Raw genomic sequence first — 20,862 nt, 5'->3', positions numbered from 1 at the left:
TGGGGGAATTTGGCTGTTAGCACCTGTCTGTCTGTGCAAGAGACCTGAGTTGTATTGTCACCATCTAATTAGCAGTAATGGTATTCTCCACGCTTTATGCTTAGGCTGTACCACAACTCTGAGATGCTTGTGTACAGCCATCAGTGAGCACGTTATTAAATTACACAGTCTCCTAAGCATGCACTGCTTCTTACTGCCCCAGTTCTTCATGCTTGGTCAACCATTGTTGTTTTTTGAAGCTGCAAGGCTTCAGCTCAAACAGACGCAGGGAACTCTTGATGAGCTAATGGTGGGTTTTTAGATACTTGCCAAGACTCTGTGTTGCAGCCCTTCCTCTGATAAACTCACTAGCTAGCTGACAGGATGAAGAGAGTGTTGAAAAGCAAGAGCCTGGAGATTTTTATTTTTATTTTATTTTTTAATCTACTGCCCTAGAGGGGGAAAGTGCCTCTTTTACAGACATCCAGTGTCATTCAGAGGAATTCACACTTCAGGGCAGGAAATAACCGGAGGACATGAGAAATGTTAAGCCCTGTTCATGCAGTATTAATTTAGGCTGTTGACAACATACTAGTATCTTGTATTTTCCAAATCCTAGGACACCCACCACTTAAGAAAATGTTTGCTGAATTGAACAAGTATTGCTACCACAAACAGCCTTTTATTTCACATAGATAAGTTTATACTTTATCATAGCTACTTATTTTAATTAGTTTAAAAAACCTACCTAATTTCAGACTGGCCAGTGCTTTTGGCAACTGCTACACATAATCACTGAGCTTAGAAAGTTACTTTTAAAAGTAATTAGTTTATCTTGGGGTTCCAAAGCCCCCAAAGGAAGTTACTATTACAGACAATTGAAAAATAAAATTACCAATTATTGGAAGTAATAATACAGTTACATTTAGTTAGTTTCTAGAAAATAACTGTATGTTCTTCATTCAGAAGCAAAATCCACAGCATGACACAGCACTTGAACCAGGTGTGATATTCCTTCTTCACCATTCAATGAGGCCACAGTTCCAAAACTGTCTAGTTTAGGCTAAAACGTTACAGATAAACCCCAGGGAGAGAAGTTATATCTGAAGTTTAAGGCTTTCATGGCCAGCATCCATGGTTTTTTGTGGGTTTTTCGGGCTATGTGGCCATGTTCTAGAAGATTTTCTTCCTGAGTTTTTCCAGGCAAGCATTCTCTGAAGATGCCAGCCACAGATGCTGGCAAAACGTCAGGAAGAAAATCTTCTAGAACATGGCCACATATCCCGAAAAACCCATAAAAAACCAGAAGTTATATTTCTTAATGCAGTACAGTTTTGTCTTAGCAGAAACAGAAATCACTTGGAAAAAGCAGTTCTTTGTAACTAATTACTTCCAAGCTCTCTGCAAGCATAAAGTCTGACAAATTTCATTCTCTGCTATGGATGAGAATTGTCCAGTTAGCCATTGCACTAATTAACTCCAGTGAACACTTTAATATACTTAACAATTAGCTTGTGTTGCCTCAATGCATGCTAGAAGCCAAGCTAAGGACAAGCTGCTATTATGTGCTGAGCATTAAGTATAGTTTGGTTAAATTTGAACAAATCATGAGTTGAGATTTGTGGAGCTGTCTCAATTCTGTTATAGAGAGGCAATAGTTTTGCAAAATATTTTTTAATATTGTAATAATTTAATTCTATTTTAATATGCTTTTAATTGTACTGTTCATCTTTGGTGATTTCCCCCTTTTTCCATTTGTTAGAGATCTCCCATTTAAAAAATTGCTTATTTGCAAAATGTGTATATCCATCTTGGTTTCTTGAGACACCTTTCATTTATCCTCATTGGAACAGTTTGAAATTGTGCCTTCAGTATCCCCCTTTTGAGAAACTCCCATCCATCCTGAACTCCCTTTTCTTTTAGTATTCTTGACCACGTGATCACTCCCAGTATTCCCCTAGGTTTACTGAAATCAGCTCTCCTAATGTCTGGAATGCATGGCTAACTATGCCAGGCTTCTACATTCTACTCTATAACCAACTCAAGGAGAACATGAGTTTGTTATCCAGTGGAAAGGAGAAGCCAGGCTTAGTCAGACATGCATTCTAGACTTTAGGAGAGCTGATTTCAGTAAACACAGGGAAATACTGGGGGTGATCATGTGATCAGGAATACCAAAAGAGAAGGGAGTTCAGAACAGATGGTAGTTTCTCAAATATAAATAAATATAATAATAATATAATAATAACATACTTCACCAAGGCTACAATAGTATTTTTGGTCTCATGTTTTTCTTACAATTGTGGCCTAATGCAGTGGGAGACAACATCCACTCATGGAATGATGGAAATCATTTTCCCTCTGCACAGTCTGCCAACCACTCTCCAACAATGTATTTTCTATTGTAAAAAACAAGCTACTCGGGAGGACTGGAAAGTCCACCAGGGCCAGTTCTTAGGTGGTGCAAGGAGATACTGAAGAAGAGAGTTGTAGCAAGCATGCATTGATGTTCCAATGAAAGAATGTTGTTGTTTTTTTAATCACTGAACAGTATAAACTGAAGGGAAAAAAGAATGTAAAGACCTCAGGAGAAAGAAGAGAGTGATCAAGAGGGTGCATGAGACCCCTGCCCCTTTTGTTATTTTCCTTTGAGATGCTTCACTGTATCCTGGAACAAAGGGTTTCAAAACTGGGTTGGAGAGACTGGGTATTTCACTGTTTTCTCTCCCCACTCCACAGTATTTCATAAAACATAAGGGCACAAAACAGTTGACCTTAAGGGCATAATGCATTTGAGAGGTTTGCCCTTTGTACTAGAAAATGAAGGTATTTTCTTTTAAATGTTTTAGTAACTAGAGACCCACGTTTTGGTTTATGTTCCTACCTACAGAACAACCTCCCCCTTCCATGCATCCTAAAAACATATTACACTACAACTCCCATCAGCACATACTCAAGAAATGCTGCAGTTTAAGGGAAAGAGCTTCATGAGGGTGTTAAATAATGATGCTTGTATGCTACATTGATCTCTTATAAAAAAGCATATAATAGGTAACAGATGGAAAATTTATGGCTCTGTGAGCTGCATGCTGGTTCATATGTGACTTACAGTGCAGCTGTTTTGTTTGGGCTTGACATATGGGACTGAGGGAAAGGTAAGGCAGACAGTCCTGTATCATGTTGTGGTGCACCTGCCTTTCTGACCTAGGATTCTTGATGGTGGGCCATTGGGTATATCCTGGATAAAATAGAGAGAAGGTGCAGGTGCACACTGAAGTTAAAATGCTGGAATGGAAATGTGGCATATGAAATTGCTGGCAAAATGTCATATAAAGCAGCTTTTGAACTGGATTGGGGGATCCATCCTCAGATGCAAAATCTGATGAATTATCATTTCTCAAGGGCTGTCATACACTCATAGTGCCATCTTTCTCTAAACATAAACTTGAATATAATTTTGATGTAGCAGTACATGAACATCTGAAGTGTTTTGAAAGAAAGAAAAAGAGCTTCACTAAGACCAATCCAGTTGCCTGGGTGCATAAGTCGGGTGTTCAAACATATCTATAGATGTGGTGTGCTTATGTGAGGAGCAGCCACTGGCAAGCTTTTTTGAAATATGACAAATTTAACATAGGCTTCAGAAGAATCAGCCACCGTTACTGTAGATTAAAAATTAATGTTATATCTGAGATACTGCACTGTTTTCACCAGTATTCAGTGGATAGATCCAGAAATAATTTCCTACCATGTACATACAATTACTACTACTATCTAAACTAAGTAGACAATCTGTAACACAATATTAGGTTGTTGTTCATGTTAGAACAACTCATGTATATGTTCAGAATTTTCTAAAGCAAGAAATGTACCTTTGTTCCTTATGAGAGCACAGCTGTTTCTGGTTATTAGAGCATTTTTTTCCATGCACAGAAATGTATTGTTGCTTACAGCTAGGTAGCCATTAAGGCCTTTGCACTTAACTTAACAAACTGAATCAAAGCAGGAATCTCCAAAGGGATGAGTATGGGCTGGAACGGGAGGGAGGGGGGTTGAAATGTGTGCCTGCTATAGCAGTCCATTAAGCCAAGGCAGCCTTTGCCTGCCAAGTCTGTGTACATTAGCTAGTTTTGTAATTTCAACAAATTCCATCCAAGCTTTCATTCCACTGACCTAATTTAACAAGAAGGAAATTCAATAACAACTGCTAACATTGAAGAATTATATCCCAGGAGAAAATTAATAACATGTCAACATCAAATGGGAATGTGCGAAGAGTGGAATAGACATGCCTATGGAGCTGGAGGGAGAAAACAGACCTGTTTAAAGAATCTCTCTCACATACACTTAGGATAGTCCAACTAAATGTTCCATTTGGTTAAAAGAAACACTATGGAGGCTGCAGGGTAGTACTTACTGCTGCATATTAAATATTGATATAATTCAAGACTTGGTATGCTTAAATAAATGAAGTCAGTATTAGGCAATGCTTTTTGCCATGTGCATACTGAAATACTTGAAAAACACTTGAAAAGGAAATGCTGCCCAGAAACAGAAGTTTTGTTCCATGGGGAACTTTGTTCCAGATATCTTCATACACAAGAGAAGATAACATTCATGTTGATGAAGATCATCAGGACATGAGAATCTTCAAACAAACAGCTTACCACTAAGGATATAATTCTTCATAAAACAAGTTTTGAAGACTCGATGGATAATTTCAGCAAATCATTTCACACTGTAAGAAAACTTTTGAAAACTGCAGGTTTTGAAGACTTTTATGATGTGGAACAAAAATGGTATATGTCTATGATTATTATTTTTTGCTCAGGGAGCAATTTTATGCACAGGAAACAGCATTTTGTATTCCAGTCACCAGAATATTTGACTCAGCACATTCACTGTGAAGAAAATGTTGTTTGCTGCTCAAAAAAAGGATGTAGATTAGGACTTACTGTGTGCAAAATTCATTTTTTTTTTTTGCAGAAAACATTTTATGTGTAGGAAATAGCATTTTTTTTTTTTAGCTGAAAATAATATTGGGAACCTGTAAAAGAATATGTGAGTAAGATTTGGAATATCAGGACATGAAATAACACAAAGGATATTTGATAAGTTATCAAATCATAAGTGGCCAATATATAACAATAGGACATTATATCGGAAGTTATTATCATAAAATGGTAAAATAAATGCATAGTCAGAAGTTATATAGATGTGTGAAGAGCAATTGACAGAAGTGGGAAATACAAAAGATTAAGAAATTATGGGAAATGGTAGAATTGACTGCAAGGATGTATAATATAAACATTTTTTTTTACTTGTGTTGGAAATCAAATAAGAAGATGTAAAATGGAGAAAATGTTAAGGGAAGGTTCATGATGCATGTGATTGTATAAAACAAATGTTATTTTATTTATTTGTTTTTACAATAATAAAGAGAACATTTAAAAAAGAAAATAATATTTATATTATTTTCAGTGTAGAAAATATTGCTTTCTGCATTAAAAATGTGCAAATTGTGCGTAGAATAAGCCCTTAATGCCAAAGATACTTTTCTCTGCAGGAGAAAAGATTTGTTTCATATGGTTTCTTGGCACTTATACTTAGTATAGTATACATATACTAGCAGCTTTTTGAAGATTTTCTCTATCCCTACAGGATATTCACCTTTGACAGGGTTGACTATTTGTTGGCAGGATCAGAGGATAGGGTACATGGAACTGGCCCCTTCCTACAAATGAAGGAGATTATTATCAGAAACCATTTCTTCAAAAGTTAACATACAATACCTATGACCTCTACTGAAAAATGCCATTTGCCTGGAAACATGATCCAAATCTGCTCCCATGCACATATTTTCCTCTTTATAGGGTGATATATGTGTGGTTCATGAATCAACCATGTAGTGACACATTTTGAAGTAGAAGGGTTCATTGTGAACCCCCATCCACAATAGCCACACCTCCAAAGAGACAGCAGTGCTAAGCCAAGATACCAAACTAATTTTAGCTGTTTTCATCTCCTTCACAACAGATATTTTTGAAGCTAAAGTGTCCTAATTGCCTTTTTAAAAAAATAAAAATAAAAGAGCCTTTGCATTATAACACATACCTCCAGGGGAAATCGGTGGTTCTTATGTCAGTGATGCATTTGGAGGACAAATTGTAAAGGAACTGGACAAGGTGATGAAACTATTTGGGTGTGTATTATGCAACACCTTGAATAACTCTTTTTAAAGCATGATTAAAACACAGATTGCATTAACTACCATCCTGAATAAGAGTCATCCATCTCCCTTAAAACAGGAATGGTGAACTGTAGATGGTGTTGGGATCATTTCCCTCTGTGCCTCTCACAAGCTGCATAGCCACCCCCTGAATTGCAGGAAGTGACACAACTTCACTTCTGGTTCTAGGAACTGGCAAAGCCACTGTTTCTTCTAAGTTTGTGTGGGGAGGGAATAAGGTGAGGGTAGTCGGAGCAAAGGTCTTCAGATCAGTATGTTTTGTGCAAGTTTGAGTGTTGTTGTTGTTGTTGTTGTTGTTGTTGTTTTAAAAAATTATTTGCTCCACCCCAAATGGTGCTACATGCTATTGCCTCTTCCGTAAGCTGAAAGCCATGTATGTTGTGCCGGCGTATGATGCAGGTGCACTGTAGTCATCAGTACTGATTACAATGACAGTGGGATATATTTTAAACACCGATATTTCAAAGGGCATACAACCTGTGAATTTACAGTGGGATTTAGTTATAGAGAATATATTAATCAACCATGACAGGGCCTGAATATTGGGTCCTTTTCCGTACCTTTATGTGGCTGCATAAAAACTGTATAAAGTAACTGTGGCTTCAGGGGAAACAAAAGCAAGTCATAATTGGCATGCTACATTGAATTTCAATCTGTGTCATTCAAGCTCTTATTATATGGTCTACACTGGAAACTCTACAGAAATGTGCGGTGATAGAAGATGGCTCAGTCAACTGTCATAAAGTCACACATTGCACAAGGTGATAAATTATTTGCAATACATGATACTAAGCTTAATGAGTCATTGCTGCAAGTCCTGGTCTGTGCCTGCTGATATTGATGTTTTTTACACTGTTTCAGCATGAATATTTTTGTAACTTGTTGGTGTTGTATCTCATTTAAGTTTTTAAACAATAGATCAATTAGAAGAAATAAATTGTATGATAAAAAGAATTTAGTATGTTACATAAAATCACACAATTATGTTTGGCATTTATACAGTGTTTTCTCATATAGAGTTTTAATCTTTCTTACAAGTGGTAAGAAGTCTGTCACTTTAAAAACTGTGCTAGATTTAAAAATAACAGAACCAGAATTAATACTGGAGTCCAGGTTTAGGAGCTCTATTCCATTCTTTTAGGCTAAGTATTCTGGGAACTCTAGGAAGAAGAGTAGAGATAAATTAGTTGGACTTCTTATTTCACTCTGATGGATTTCTGACATACTTGTTAATTGCTGCCTGCGTTATCTCAAATTGGAAATAGGTATTATGATCTCTACCCAAGGAGACTCTTCATATGCTCCAGTATCACATTTTCCAGTATTCTAAAATGTATGGAGACTGCACTGACAGGAGATTCTGTTCTTCTCTTTGGCTGCATCCACACTACAGAAATAATCCAGTTTGACACCATTTTAACTGCCATGGCTGAATGCTGTGGAATTCTGGAAACTGTCGTTTTGTGAGACATTTTAGCCTTTTGTATCAGAGAGCTCTGGTGCCACAATGAACTACAGTGCTCAGAATTCAATAGCATTAAGTATGACAGTTAAAGTACTGTCAACCTGGATTATTTCTGCAGTGTGGATGCAGCCAAAGTCTCTCTCCATGTGAGCAATGTGATGACAGAGTGGGCAGGGCTAGCATATTCCCATTTTAGACTATACACTAAGAGGCTGTGCAGACTGGCCATTAAGGCCAACCTGGGGGCAGAGTTTGGGGCATGGTATCCATACAACACTTGTCCTGACTCCGCCCCATGGCAATGTGATGCCGTATGCTGCTTTACACAGTGCACAGCATCACAGCGCTCCTCTGGTACTGCATTTACACGATGCAGCATCAAAAGAGTGCCTTAAAGCCATGGCACCGCAGCTATCATGCCCTTTCGAGGGTGCAAAAAGGAGCCACTTTTTGTGGCTCCCTTTTGTGCCCTGGAAGGGCCAGATTGGGGCTGTGGCATGTGGTTGCCATGCTTGCCCCCCGATTCATTTTCAGCATTATGAAAAGCACATTGAGAATCTGGGAATGTTCATAGGAATGTTTAGGTATTAGTTTACAGGAAGGACATCTGATCCTACCAGATCAGTTTGCGTTCACACAGTAATATCCATGCAGTGGTAAATAATCCATATCTAGAACTTTATGAAGTTCAACAAAAGAAAGCTGTCAAAGCCTGTAATTTCAAAAGTAAAAATATGTACTTCTGTAATTTTGTTTATGTAATTTTATCTAAAATAACATCTCAAAAATCCCCAAACAAAACAAAAGGAAGATGCCAAAGCCTGAACTGATTAGTAAATCAGGCAGTGAAAATTGCATTCTGGATACTTGGTTACCACTGAGAAGCAGTATTGTCAGCCAAGACATAAAGCAGGAGAACATATTGGAGTTCAAAATTAATAACTTTTGTTTAACAAATATTTGAGGAACAAACAAAAAATAATTTGAGATTAGGCCTTGACATTCTGAAGTTATACTTTTAAAAAAAATCATTTTAAAACTCTGCCAAGTTAGCTAAAAACAACAGTGTTGGGTTGGACCAAGTCTTATCCATATTTAGCAATCTGAAGTTAAAATATACTAATGCAGTCCTATCACCAAGTTGTTCCAATATATTGTTGTTCCAAGTTATAAACATGGTGGATGAATGGATCTAGCTTGGTGGTGAACTGCATATTTTGTGTGTCAGTCAACAATGTCTTGTCATAAGTGTCTTGCCATCCGTGGGAAAATGAAATGGCTCATGACAAGTGGCACCTTGTTTATGCAGCCCATCCTTTCTGGACCTCTACACTATAATGTCAATATGTAGAAATGAAAATCTAAATGTGTTGTATCCCAAAACTGCTGCAGTAGCTTCAAACGCACATTAAAAATCTCACTTTACTCCATCATTTCTTTTACTCATGGTTAACTCTGGTACATCGCATCTTGCTGGAACTCTGTATCCTAGGAACTTTCTCGGTTAGAAAGTTTGCTTCTTGTCATGTTGTATTTCTTTTGATGCATATGATGTCTTCCTTTGCCATTTAAAACACCCTGGGGAACTAGTATTTCACCATTTCCATGGTTTCTAAAACTGCCTTTCTGTTAGGCTGTAAGTGCCTCTTGGTAACAAGATTAATAAAACACTGAGTAACTTGTAAGTCAAATCAGGTGGAAAACATTTCAAGTAAAGACTGTGGTATTTAATATGTAAGTACCAATGGTACATTTCCCCAGTCTACATGATGAATTAAATTCAAAAGTTAGTGGTAGAAGCCATTAGATGGGATTGGGGGCAGGGAAAGCCCATTTATTTGTACTGTTCATTTTTCCATGATATTTCATGTTATACTAAGCTGCCAAATGTATTTTGCAAATCTCAGATTAAGTGACAGTTACTAGATAACCTTTATAGTTGCCACATCGGCTGTTTGTTTGATGCTTGGGGGGAAATAACCAATTTGCTGTAAGATTTTGCAGCTGCACTGCCAAGAAGGATGTGAAACCTAATGCAGACAAAAATGAATGTTTTTGGCTTACAATTATATATCTCTAACTGTTTTTCCCCCTTCCTGTTTGCTTTTTAAGATTTGGGATATGCACCAACTAGAGATGAGATGTTATAAACTGCTTGACTGCACATTCCACTGAAGGAGTACCAAGAGCTCCATCTCAGACAAAGTGTCATATTGATCTTGCAGCCAAAGGCACTTGAGAAGACAGTCAACAGTGGAGAACTATGATCATACAACAACAGCTGGTGCTGCTCTGGGTGTGCCTACTACATCCCTGTTTGACAGCAATGGTATTCACCAGGACTACAGATCACCAGCCAAAAGCATTTGTGGCACGGGGAACAGGGAGTGATGGGAAAACTCTCCATCGCCAGAAGCGAGGCTGGATGTGGAACCAGTTCTTCTTGCTGGAGGAATATACTGGTTCAGATTACCAGTATGTGGGAAAGGTAAGTCTTGCGCATCCCTTCTCTTGTTCATCTCATGCAATGCAGTGGTTTAACTGTAGGAAATTGTCTTTCAGGACAATATTTGTATTTGCTTTGTTTAAGCAGAAATGCCAATAACTTTGAGAAGAGAACCAGACACGTATGGTCTAGTGTGAACAAAACAATAACCTTTTCATCGATTTTTTAAATTGACAGATGGAAATATTAGATTTCTCTTTTTGTATATGAGTACGTTCTAAACCGCAAGTTATGAAGTGCCTTGTCTTTTTGGTACCTGTGCCTCTGCTACTCCATCATTTAGCATTGATTTTATCTCGGGGGGAAAAGTGACCCTCACTAACGAACCAGATAGAAAAAGGATTTTAGCATGAAATGACAAATTGATTAGTAATTTCATGAATGAAAGTGTTTTATGTTCTGTCAAAATATTTTTTTTTAAAAAGGACAAAGCTGTGTTGATGTATTTTTACTTGGCTAGCTTGAATCCTGACTCTAAACAGGTTGATTCAGAAGTAAACCTAGCTGATTGTGGAATTTATTTTCAAATGCAGAACATTTAGAATTTTAGCTCTATCTGACAATTTATGTGTCACAAATCTTGCTATAGTTGGTAATTACTGAATTAGTGCAGTTTGGGAAGCAATCATTCAGTGAATCAGGCCTCTTTCATGCACACTCACATCCCACAATCGCATGGCTCACTATCAATAGTGGCTACATATGAGTAGAATTCAATTTATAACTGAAAATCTACTGTCTCTCCTTGTACAGAAGATCAGTACTGGGTCCTTTCAGTAGATGCCATTATTCACAAAAATACAATTCATCCCAGCAGTGAGTCTTCTTCATGGTCATCTCCAACTTTCATAATGTCATCTCTCCTGATATTCAGGATACACAGACTTTTGTATATGGCCCAATGTGAGAACTGTATTTTTTAATCCAATTTTAAAGGTTTGAATTGATTGTGCACTGGGTAAAATCTAATGCAAGTTTTCCTTGGTAAAGAACCATCAAAATGAATGGGATATCTCAATCACAACTGGCTTAGGTTCCATTTCAAGGAGTATACTTTATGCTGTATTTAATTTTAGTGTGTGGAGTGGGTAAACAAAATAAATATTTGAGTAATTGTTTGGTATGATAAGTGATACAGAAATTGTGGTGATGGTAATGATAATGATACAATCGAGGCATGCACAAAGAGAGAAAGATGCACCTTTATTGGTGTTCCATTGTAGCAACCAAAGTTGCCCACAGTGTCATAATTATGGCCCTATGAAAAATAGGAGTAGATTGTATAAATAGATGGCTTCTGCTGAAACTCTTTCTATATTTATAACAGCTATTTGGAGTCTAGCAGAAGAATTGGGTCTCAGCCATATGCAGAGAATATTCATAGCATCATAAAATATTCAGAGAAATTGCTATACACATGGGCAAAAATATATTTCAGGAAGAATAACTCCTGTTTTAATTTTCTATCCAAAACCAAATTCAAACATATTTTAAACCCACTCTGAGTCTGATAAGGTTTCCAAGTTTTCGCCAAAGCAGAGAGATTCTTATTGTAATACAGTATGCCCACTGTGTAGCCTTAATAAGAAGATAAAAATAAAGATGAAAAATAAAATAATTGCAAATCTGAGTTAATTCTTATAATGTTCTTAATATCTTGATCTACAGGCATTTTTTCTTTTACCTGTTCCCTCTTTCTTCTCCCAAGCTGCACAACTTAAGTAGCATTTAGTTCCATTTTCACTGAATATTGGCTATATGTTTTGTGTAAACTGGGGATCATTCTGTTTAATAACTCCAGAAGTTATTGAAGTTCCATTGCTTTGAAATTGGTCAAAATTGAATAAAACAACAACCCGTGAATAAACCAACAACCCAAAACTGAGGGAATCTGAAAATAAATACTCTCAAAATTGTCATTCTAGTCATGTGTTCAGAAAAAAAGAGGGAGGCATGCAAGCCAAAGGCTCATGAAGGATCACTGCCTTCTGCAAATTGCTGTAATACACGATATACAAAATAGCCCAGTGCATTCGATTCTTTGATACCAGTCACATCATCCCCAGAACAGTACTAGTACATCAAAAAGGTGTTCTCGCAGATCTGTGCTTGAATATTTGTGTGATTTTCTCAACATCAATGACTCATTTGGAGCCACCGAAGGTTGGCCAGAAAGATTTGTATCCCTGTACACATTGTCAAGTAAAGGTTATTTGAGTGCATTCAGACTTGCCAACTGAAACAGAAGATCTTCCCTTCCTTGAACAGTCCCTCTTTATCATTAATGTGCATAATATGTTTGCATGTATGAATGGAGATTTTGTATTTTATGCTTTTCTGATTAGCGGCAGACTCTTTCAGATGGAACAATGAATAAACACATGAATATATTACTATACTATATTATAAGCCAGAGTCCAATGGGTACTGGCTCTGAATGACCTCAATTTATGCCACATTTCCCTGACAAAATATATACATTGCATTATGTTGCCTGGCGCAAGAACAAGCCTGCCATTCAAATAACTTCATTTAATGCAATGTTACATGCCAGATTACATATGTTTTATCAATTTTAATAGGCCAGATTCAGTAGGGAAATGAATCTAGCTTTTTCAGCTAAGGGAAGCTCAAGCAAAATCAATTTATTGAGCACTCCAGAATGTAACATTTTGTTTGACGATACTGAAGGCAGACTTTTCTCCATACATTTGGGCCTAAAAATATAGAGAGGTTGGACCCACTGAACTCTTTCTAATGGTCTGAATCTATAATTCTTAACATCAGTACAGTGAAAGTTAAAAGCTTGACTTTTGTTGTTTTTGATGTTATATCCGCAGGGCAAAAGAGATGGGGGGATGTATGTGTTAGTTCTGTGGTAGTACACAGGCTTTCTGTTGCATCCTTCAGATTTAGGGATGGAAAAAAAATGAACATGTGCTCTTTTTCTTTGTCTTCTTTCTTTCGTTTTGGCATGCTTTGATTAAAATAAAACCGAAAAAAAAATTCAAGTGGACAGATTCATGCATCTAGGACCAGGGTATCTTGTCTTTAACGCAGTGGTTCTCAAGCTGTTAGGCAGGACTCCTAGCAGGGATGTGGGATTTACTCAAGGGGGGAGGTAAGATTTGAAGGCCCAGATCTTCTCTGCTTCCCCTTTGTGTCCTGAAGTGAAAGAGAAAGGTTTGGAGGGTGCTTGGAGTAGTTGCCTCTGCTCGATGGAGGAGAAGGTGGAGGAGGAGAGTAGGGAAGGTTGCTAGGTCAGGGCCTCTGACAGAAACCATCATGAGCCACTGCTTCATCTTCTTCCACCCATCCTTTCACTGCCCTGGTTCTTGGGATGAGATGTTGCTGCATCCTCAGCCAGTGTACCTGTTCAGTCCAGTGTGCATGGAAGCTGAAGGAGAACCATCATCCAGAATGGCTCTCAGCAGCAGCAGAGGCTGGTGGTGTCTCTTACTCAGAGCCACTGCTATCACCTGGCTCTGGTTGGGCCCCTTCAGAGGCAGAGGAGAAGCGGCCTTGGTGGCTTTACTTCTAAATGAATGGCACATTGGATTGACCAGCCAAGGAGGAGCAGTAGAAGTACACTGCTTTCTGCAAGGCAGTGGAGCTGAGCATGTGCCTCAGCTCACCACTGCCCTACACCACACTGATTCATACACATTCTCAAAGTCTCTCACATGCTAATTCTCTCTCACACAGGCACACTGTGACACACTTTCTCTAACACAGTCTCACATCAGTTCTCCCCCCCCCCCCCCACACACACACAGCCACATTCTTCAACTCTTTTTGGCATACTTGCTAGGCACTTGTTATATGTGTGAGTGGAAGAAAGAATGAAAGAGCATGACTGAGTGTGTAAATATCCATGAGCATTGGTGTATGTGAATGTGGCTGTGTACAGTAAGTGTACAATTTACACATGTTAAGGGTTCAATTTATTTAAATAAAACTATCCTAATTTGAATGATATTTCTTTTAAAATAGGACTATACATGAATGCAAAATATTCATGCTACATCAGGTGGGGGTGTTGTCACGATGGCAAAAGTAATTAATAAATAAAATCCCACAAGCTATGAGAGGCTGCAGTAACTTGTTTTTGCCTGATTCTATGAGGAAGGGGAACATTTTGACCGCTCCACTCCTCTTCCTCCACTGAATTAACTGGGTTAAAACTAGTTTTGTACTTTTAATGGTTTCCAGCAATTTAAGGAAGCTGAGGACAGTCTTAGTAAGATGAGGAAAGTGAAAGGAAGAGAGAGAAAGTGGAACATTTTAAAAATAGCTCGGAAAAAAAAAGAGAAGGCAGAAAATTATGAGGGATTGTTTCTGCCAAATCAGGACACTTGGAATGCAGGAGCCTGTACAGACAGGCAAAAATAAAGCTGCTTTGGGTCACTTTGGAGTATGTTGTTTAAATGATGCATACGTCCTTAGAGGTCAGAAGCCATGCCAAAGCTACACTGTAGTCCTAAGGACTGGAGCAAAGCTTTGGCGCAACTTCTGGTCTTTTAAGATGCGTGTGTCATTTAAACAGCATATCTCCAAAGTGACCTGAAGCAGCTTTATTTTGGCCTGTTTGTATGGGCCCAATGTTAACTTTTTAGAAGTCTGGCTTTGGGTTCCTATTAAATTGTGCTCAGCTATCTTAGAGCCTTATTACATTATTAAACAAACTGATGGGCAAACAAAAAGACATGTGTCTTCCCGCTCCCTTGTCCACTGAATGACATCATTGTTCACTTCCATTCTTTTCATGTTGAAAAAAGGGGGGACAGTTGTAAAAGTGTTGTGAAATTGTCCCATTTTCCAGGCAGGAACAATCCCTTTGACAAAAATGATGCTTTTACCATGCTCTCCCATGCTGAAGAAGAAAAAGAAACGAGGGTCTTTTCTTTTGCCTATTTTAATAATGCAATAAGGCTGAATTGGGATTTCCACCTGTCTCCTCTCACTCACAAGACATTTATTATTTTGAATTCCATACGCAGCAGGCAGCACATCTCTTCCTGCTCACAATAGATCTGCCTATTAAATTTGTCAGTAAAGGTTATGGAGAGTTTCATTTCTTTTCCTTTTTAAAAATAATTTACAAAAATAAGTGAAACTCTTATTTAGGCAGGCAGGTGGGAAAAAGTGAAACTGGCAGACCTATCCATCCCCAGTACAAAATGACATTGTTGGGACTGGAATTATTAAAATAGTTGTGAGGTGTGTATGTGTGTTTGCCCTATGGCCCTGGTGGCGAATCTACGGCACACATGCCACAGGCGACACATGGAGGCCTCTCTGTAGACATAGAGGCTCATTTGCCTCCCTGCTGAGGGCTCAGAAAGCCAAAACACAAAAAGTTACCTCAGGGCCTGCTGGGCTGCCTCCATCCAGCTTCTTCCACATTCTCATCAACCACTATTGATGGAGCCATCAATCACCCGGTCATCTTTTCTAGGTGTGTGCCTTCAAGTTGTTCCTGGCAACCCTAAGGTGAAACTATCATGGGACAAGCTTTGTCAGAGGGGGGTTTCCATTGCCTTTTTCTGAGGCTGAGAGAGCGTGTCTTGTGTGTGTGGTGCCTTTATTTCTGACTTATGGTGACCCTAATGTGAAACTATCATGGGGTTTTCTTGGCAAGTTTACTCAGGGGGGGGATTGCTATTGCTAGGCTGAGGCTGAGTGAGTGTGGCTTGGATTTTTCCCTGGAAATCCTACACACACACCCAGAAGGCAGAAGTCCCATTCTCTAGAAGTCCCACCCCCAGGCACCGGGTGACACTTGGTGTGGGAATGCTACTGAGTTTGGACACTTGGTCTCTAAAAGGTTCATCATCACTGCCTTATGACACTGCTTCCGTTCCTGGCATGATAGGTTATCAGTGCCAGTTTGAATTCTTGTAAGACAGCCTTTATGAGAACTTATCTTATGGTCCATAAATTGCAAAAACAGTTATAAAAGTTAATGTTCAGGATTGAGAGAGTCATGCATGCTATACGGCTAGTGAGACTTTTCATCATAGCAGTTTTCTTATTGCCCTTTGCCACCCATCAGGCATCTCATGGAATTCAATGGTGCCTTCCTCACTGCCTCCACTTCCTAACTGCATCCACATGCTGTCAGCTTGTCTGCACTTTAAGGGTTCTTTTAACCTAGTAATTTTAATAGGCATCAATGTCAATTCACTTAGATGTTCCTTCAAACTCTGCATTGGGTTCATTGGCACATACATTTTGACACAGCACGCTGTGTCATTTAACAGCCAGCTTTGGAACTTTTACAAGGATCAAAACTATAAAGAAATATTCATTGCTCAATTTGAATCAATTTTGATAGTCAAAAAATAACTTCTCCGGGCTCCAGAGTCCCAGGCTACACAGGCCTGGAGTGTAAAGGAAACTTCCAGAGGCCTGAAAGTTGATGAAATCTACAACTGCCAAAACAAAACATACAAAACCACAACAAAACAAAACAAACAAGTTATGACCTTAATCCATTTTTAAAAAATGCTAAAATAACAAAAGTTACATTTTAAGTTTTAGTTAAGTATTATTTTATTAACTTGTTAATTTTGATATGTTTTTGTCATTTTGCTTTACTCATATTTTATTGTTTTTGTATTATATTTGGATAATCTGTTCCATATTGCATTATATATATATTTCTATATTTGCATTATTCTGAATGTGTATATATTTTAGACTGTACACCTTTGGCAGGGCTAGATTTGTTGTTGTTATTGTTGTTGTTCCTTTTTCTTCTTTTACTTTTAAAGCACCAGGTACATTGATGGTGCTATATAAAATGATGATGGTGGCAGTGATGGTGGTTTGCATAATAGTAAATCAGTCAAGTTGATGGGAATTTATTCTTTTTGGATAGTGAGTGTACATTTATTTTCAGTGGAAAATATTGTGAAACTATATGCTACAGCATTCACTGTTCAAAATAAAACAAAAAGGCTTAAAGTGGACACTTTTGTTTTAAAGGGGGGAAACTCAGCCTTTAGTCTTTTGTACACTAGTCTAAACTATAGTCTAAATGACTTTATTTTCTTCCTGTAGGGTTGTTTGTTTGTTTGTTTGTTTACTGTCTAACTCTTACATCCCTACATGGTAATGGTGAATAAAACGGCTTGGACAATCTTGATATCAGTGCTCTGTTGTATATTATTACACTTCAGGACTCTATTTCTCTTATGGTTACCCTTACCATTCCTTGTCTTATTCTTATTTCTTAACTGGAATTTCCATTCTTATCCATGTTTGATCCACTGTATGGGGCCTCTTTTAACTATTTTCATTTCCTCACTATCTAGGTTCAATTTCTGTAGATCCTCCATGGTCATTTTTGTTTTATGTTCGATAGTAAGCCTTGCCTTTCCATTTTATTTTTCTTCACTTCCTTAGTAATTGTTAAACTATACACTATAAAACATTAGCATAATAAAGGCCTAGGAGGAAGATAAAGGTCCTACACTGGTTCATGGAAGAAATCCAAAACCTTTTCTTGTATCATTTTACCTTTTCAGCCAGAATATATTGTTCTCTTGGGGTTAGCCATGTGACTAAGTTCTTTCCAACTTGAACACAGCCCTAATTTCTTGTTTGGCAGATTTAGCCTGATGGAACCAAAGAACTTAAAATATGATTATAATTAAACACAAGAGTGAGCAAAGAAAACATCCCAAGGTTGTTTTGCCTACCCTTGGGATGCACTTTTCCTTCCCTAAAGTATGCTCAGAAAAAAAAATAGACTAAAAGATAATGAGATATAAGGCTCAAGGAAAGACGGAAGGAAGCAGAACATTCATTAACACCCAAAGAACATGGCACTGGCAGTAAATTCTCAAAGACCACAGTTGTTTATTTGTTAGTGAAAGCTGGTGTTAATAATCAACAATGCTCATCAACACCTCCTAGATGAGAGCTAAAGCAACTTATTCTAGTCATTGTGTCAGTTTTCGGCTTCTTTCCGAAACTCAGCTGTATAGATTTTTTAAAATTATTATTTTGAACAATGATAAAAAGAATACCAATATTTTTATAGAGTTTCTCCTCTGTTTAACAATTCCATCCACAAAACTTTCTTTTTCTTCCCCCCACCTCAACTCTGTCTTTTTAAAAAATTCACAGGATTGAGCATAACACTTGACACTTTTTCAAGCTGTGTCTCTCTGCTCCTCATTTATTGTTAGCTCCTGTTTACAAGCACATATGCACATTGATGAAAACACCCATACAAAAAAGGAATGTTGATGCAATAACAAAAATCCATCAATTTGTTTTTCTTATGATTTAATTAAGCTCAAGGACACAGGCATCCATGAACTAAAAGTGCAGGACTGTAGATAGCTACTTTCTAATTCTCACTAGCTATGTAAAGAAGATTCACTTTGTTGTTGTTCTGCTTAACAAGATCCTCCACCAAAAATATTGTCAAGTGTAATTAAATTTTAAGCCACTGCAAAAAGATCTTTTGTTTGTACCCAAGAGTGGAAAAGAGACCTTTCTTTCTTTCTTTCTTTCTTTCTTTCTTTCTTGATTATGTATATGTGTGAGGAGGAGAAAAATGTTATACTTTGCACAATGTCAGTATTTTTGTGAAAAAAGGTTTTGGGTTGTTTGTTTGTTTTTGTAGAATTTTTTAATGAAAAGCAACAAAAATATACTCCATATTCTCATAATATCACTGGGAGAAGGGGGAGCATTTGAATGTTTTACTGTTCTCATTGATGAGAGAGTAAGACATAATGTTCTATGTTTATCATCCCCACTGAGTTCATTGAGAAATGAGTGCCTTCAAGTTGCCTGTCAACTTATGACAATCCTATGAATTTCACTGGGTTTTCTTAGCAAGGAATAATCAGAGGTGGTTTTCCAGTCCATTCCTCTGAAATATAACCTAAAGCACCTGATATTTGTTGGTGGTCTCCCATCCAAGTATTAACCATGGCTGATCCTGCTTAGGTTCAAAGATGGTGTTTTTTGTATATGTGCTTTCAAGTAATCTGTCGACTTATGGTGATCCCATAAATTTAATAGTGCTTTCTTAACCAAGGAAAACTGAAAATGTAATTTTCCAGTTCTTTTCTCTGAAATACAGTGTACAGCACCTGGTATTTGTTGATAATCTCCCATTCAAGTACTAACCAGGGCTGACCCTACTTAACATCCAAGATCAGACAGGATCTGGTGCATTTGGGGGGGTTAGGCTACTCCCAGATACCCAAGACCAAGATACCATGCAAATAGTGATCCTTGGATGTTTCAAAGAGTTTCTTTGAATGTTCAAATGACTGTTCACACTTATTTGTGAATACTGTAAGAGTGAGAGGAAAGATGTCACATGGAAACAGCAAAAACAAAACAAAAAGCATCACACAGTAATGTGGAAACTGACTTCAAAAACCTCCTGGTAATCAGGTAGGAAGGCAGGACAGTATATCAGACAAAAATAATCAATTGAACAAGAGAGAAAAAAATATCTTGTGAACTTTAATTGCTGAACAGCCTAGGGAACAAGACGTGTGCCTGAAGGATGAATTTTGATCTTTCCAAAATAAAAAAAGAAGTCAAAATATGGAAGCAGATCATGCAGTGATGGATGAAATCCATTCAGTTCAAAGGGATTAGATGGCTGTGTACACAGTGATGTTTGAGGGATTTGGTCCATATTTGCACCACAAGCCAGGGGAAATTATTTTATTTATCTCTTTTGGGCTTGTGTGTCTTTTTCACTCATTAGTTGCATTTGAAAGGACATTATTGCAGAATTTTTATTCTCACTGGAAATCTGGGAAAGCATTTTCCAAGCAGCTGGATGGCAAGCAACAGCCTAGCCCTCATCCCCATGCACTCTTATTGGTGATGGGTGTGTATCTCAGTGCTGGGGTTGCATATGGGGGTGGTGATTTTGTTGCTTATGTAGGTATTGAATTGCTCCTTCCAAAATTACCTATAAACTGGTGCAATGGAAGGATATCCTTGTGTATGTCAACCATATAATTAGTTTATGCATGCTAGTTCCATGCTAGTATATTTCTGAGGAACAGAAAAGCTGTATCTCTTATGAATCAAACTCCCCAACAGTATTTCAACAAGGGAAAATCAAGGGCTTGCTGACTATTTTGTGCACTTGTGAGATCAGATTTCCTCCTCTGGGGTTGGATCCTCTCTTTCCACCATTTGCAGGAAACAAATTTCCAAGAGGAAGAGCATGCTATATCCTCTGTGGTGCCCTTCGTGGGCCCTGAGATTGCTGACTTATATTCTACACGGTACTGCCATTCAAATTAAAAATGGTTAAAAGTTAGATTTATTATATTTATCAGTTCAGCTGTGAAGTAATCTTTTTTAAAATGAAGATCAATATATTTAAATGTGCTTCTCCAGCTAATGAAAACAGTGATGAATAAGCAGTGTGTATACATGTAGGAGGTATATTGGATTTTATTATTAGACTGTAATTTTATAGCAGTATCTGTCATAGGATGAACAGGAAACCATTCTGAGAATTCATAACTGACACAGCAGATATATACTATTCATAATCCTGATATAATTTACTGAAACATGGCCCACGGTAGTATTAGCATACCAGATTTGAGACTGCAGTTTTGATTCTGGTGCCCAAGCAAATAATCTGAGAAACTTTAGGTT

The 20,862-nt window shown here is 37.7% G+C and overlaps 1 protein-coding gene across 2 annotated transcripts in view; it reads left to right on the top strand.

The window, feature by feature from the left end:
* The window catches only part of CDH10 (cadherin 10), a 147,847-nt gene that overhangs the window by 38,176 nt on the left and 88,809 nt on the right, over positions 1 to 20,862 (top strand). For both annotated transcript variants that reach the window (XM_089516583.1, XM_089516584.1), the window contains one exon: positions 9,807 to 10,182. In XM_089516583.1, the coding sequence (XP_089372709.1) occupies positions 9,958 to 10,182 (225 nt within the window). In that variant the 5' untranslated portion in view covers positions 9,807 to 9,957. The remainder of the gene's footprint in view (positions 1 to 9,806; positions 10,183 to 20,862) is intronic.

The sequence above is a fragment of the Sceloporus occidentalis genome, unplaced genomic scaffold, assembly GCF_023333645.1.
Source record: "Sceloporus occidentalis isolate IW3139 unplaced genomic scaffold, rSceOcc1.0.p SCAF_3, whole genome shotgun sequence".
Classification (NCBI taxonomy): Eukaryota; Metazoa; Chordata; class Lepidosauria; order Squamata; family Phrynosomatidae; genus Sceloporus; species Sceloporus occidentalis.
The sequence above is the reverse complement of the archived record's forward strand: the minus strand, read 5'-3'. Positions and strand labels throughout refer to the sequence as shown.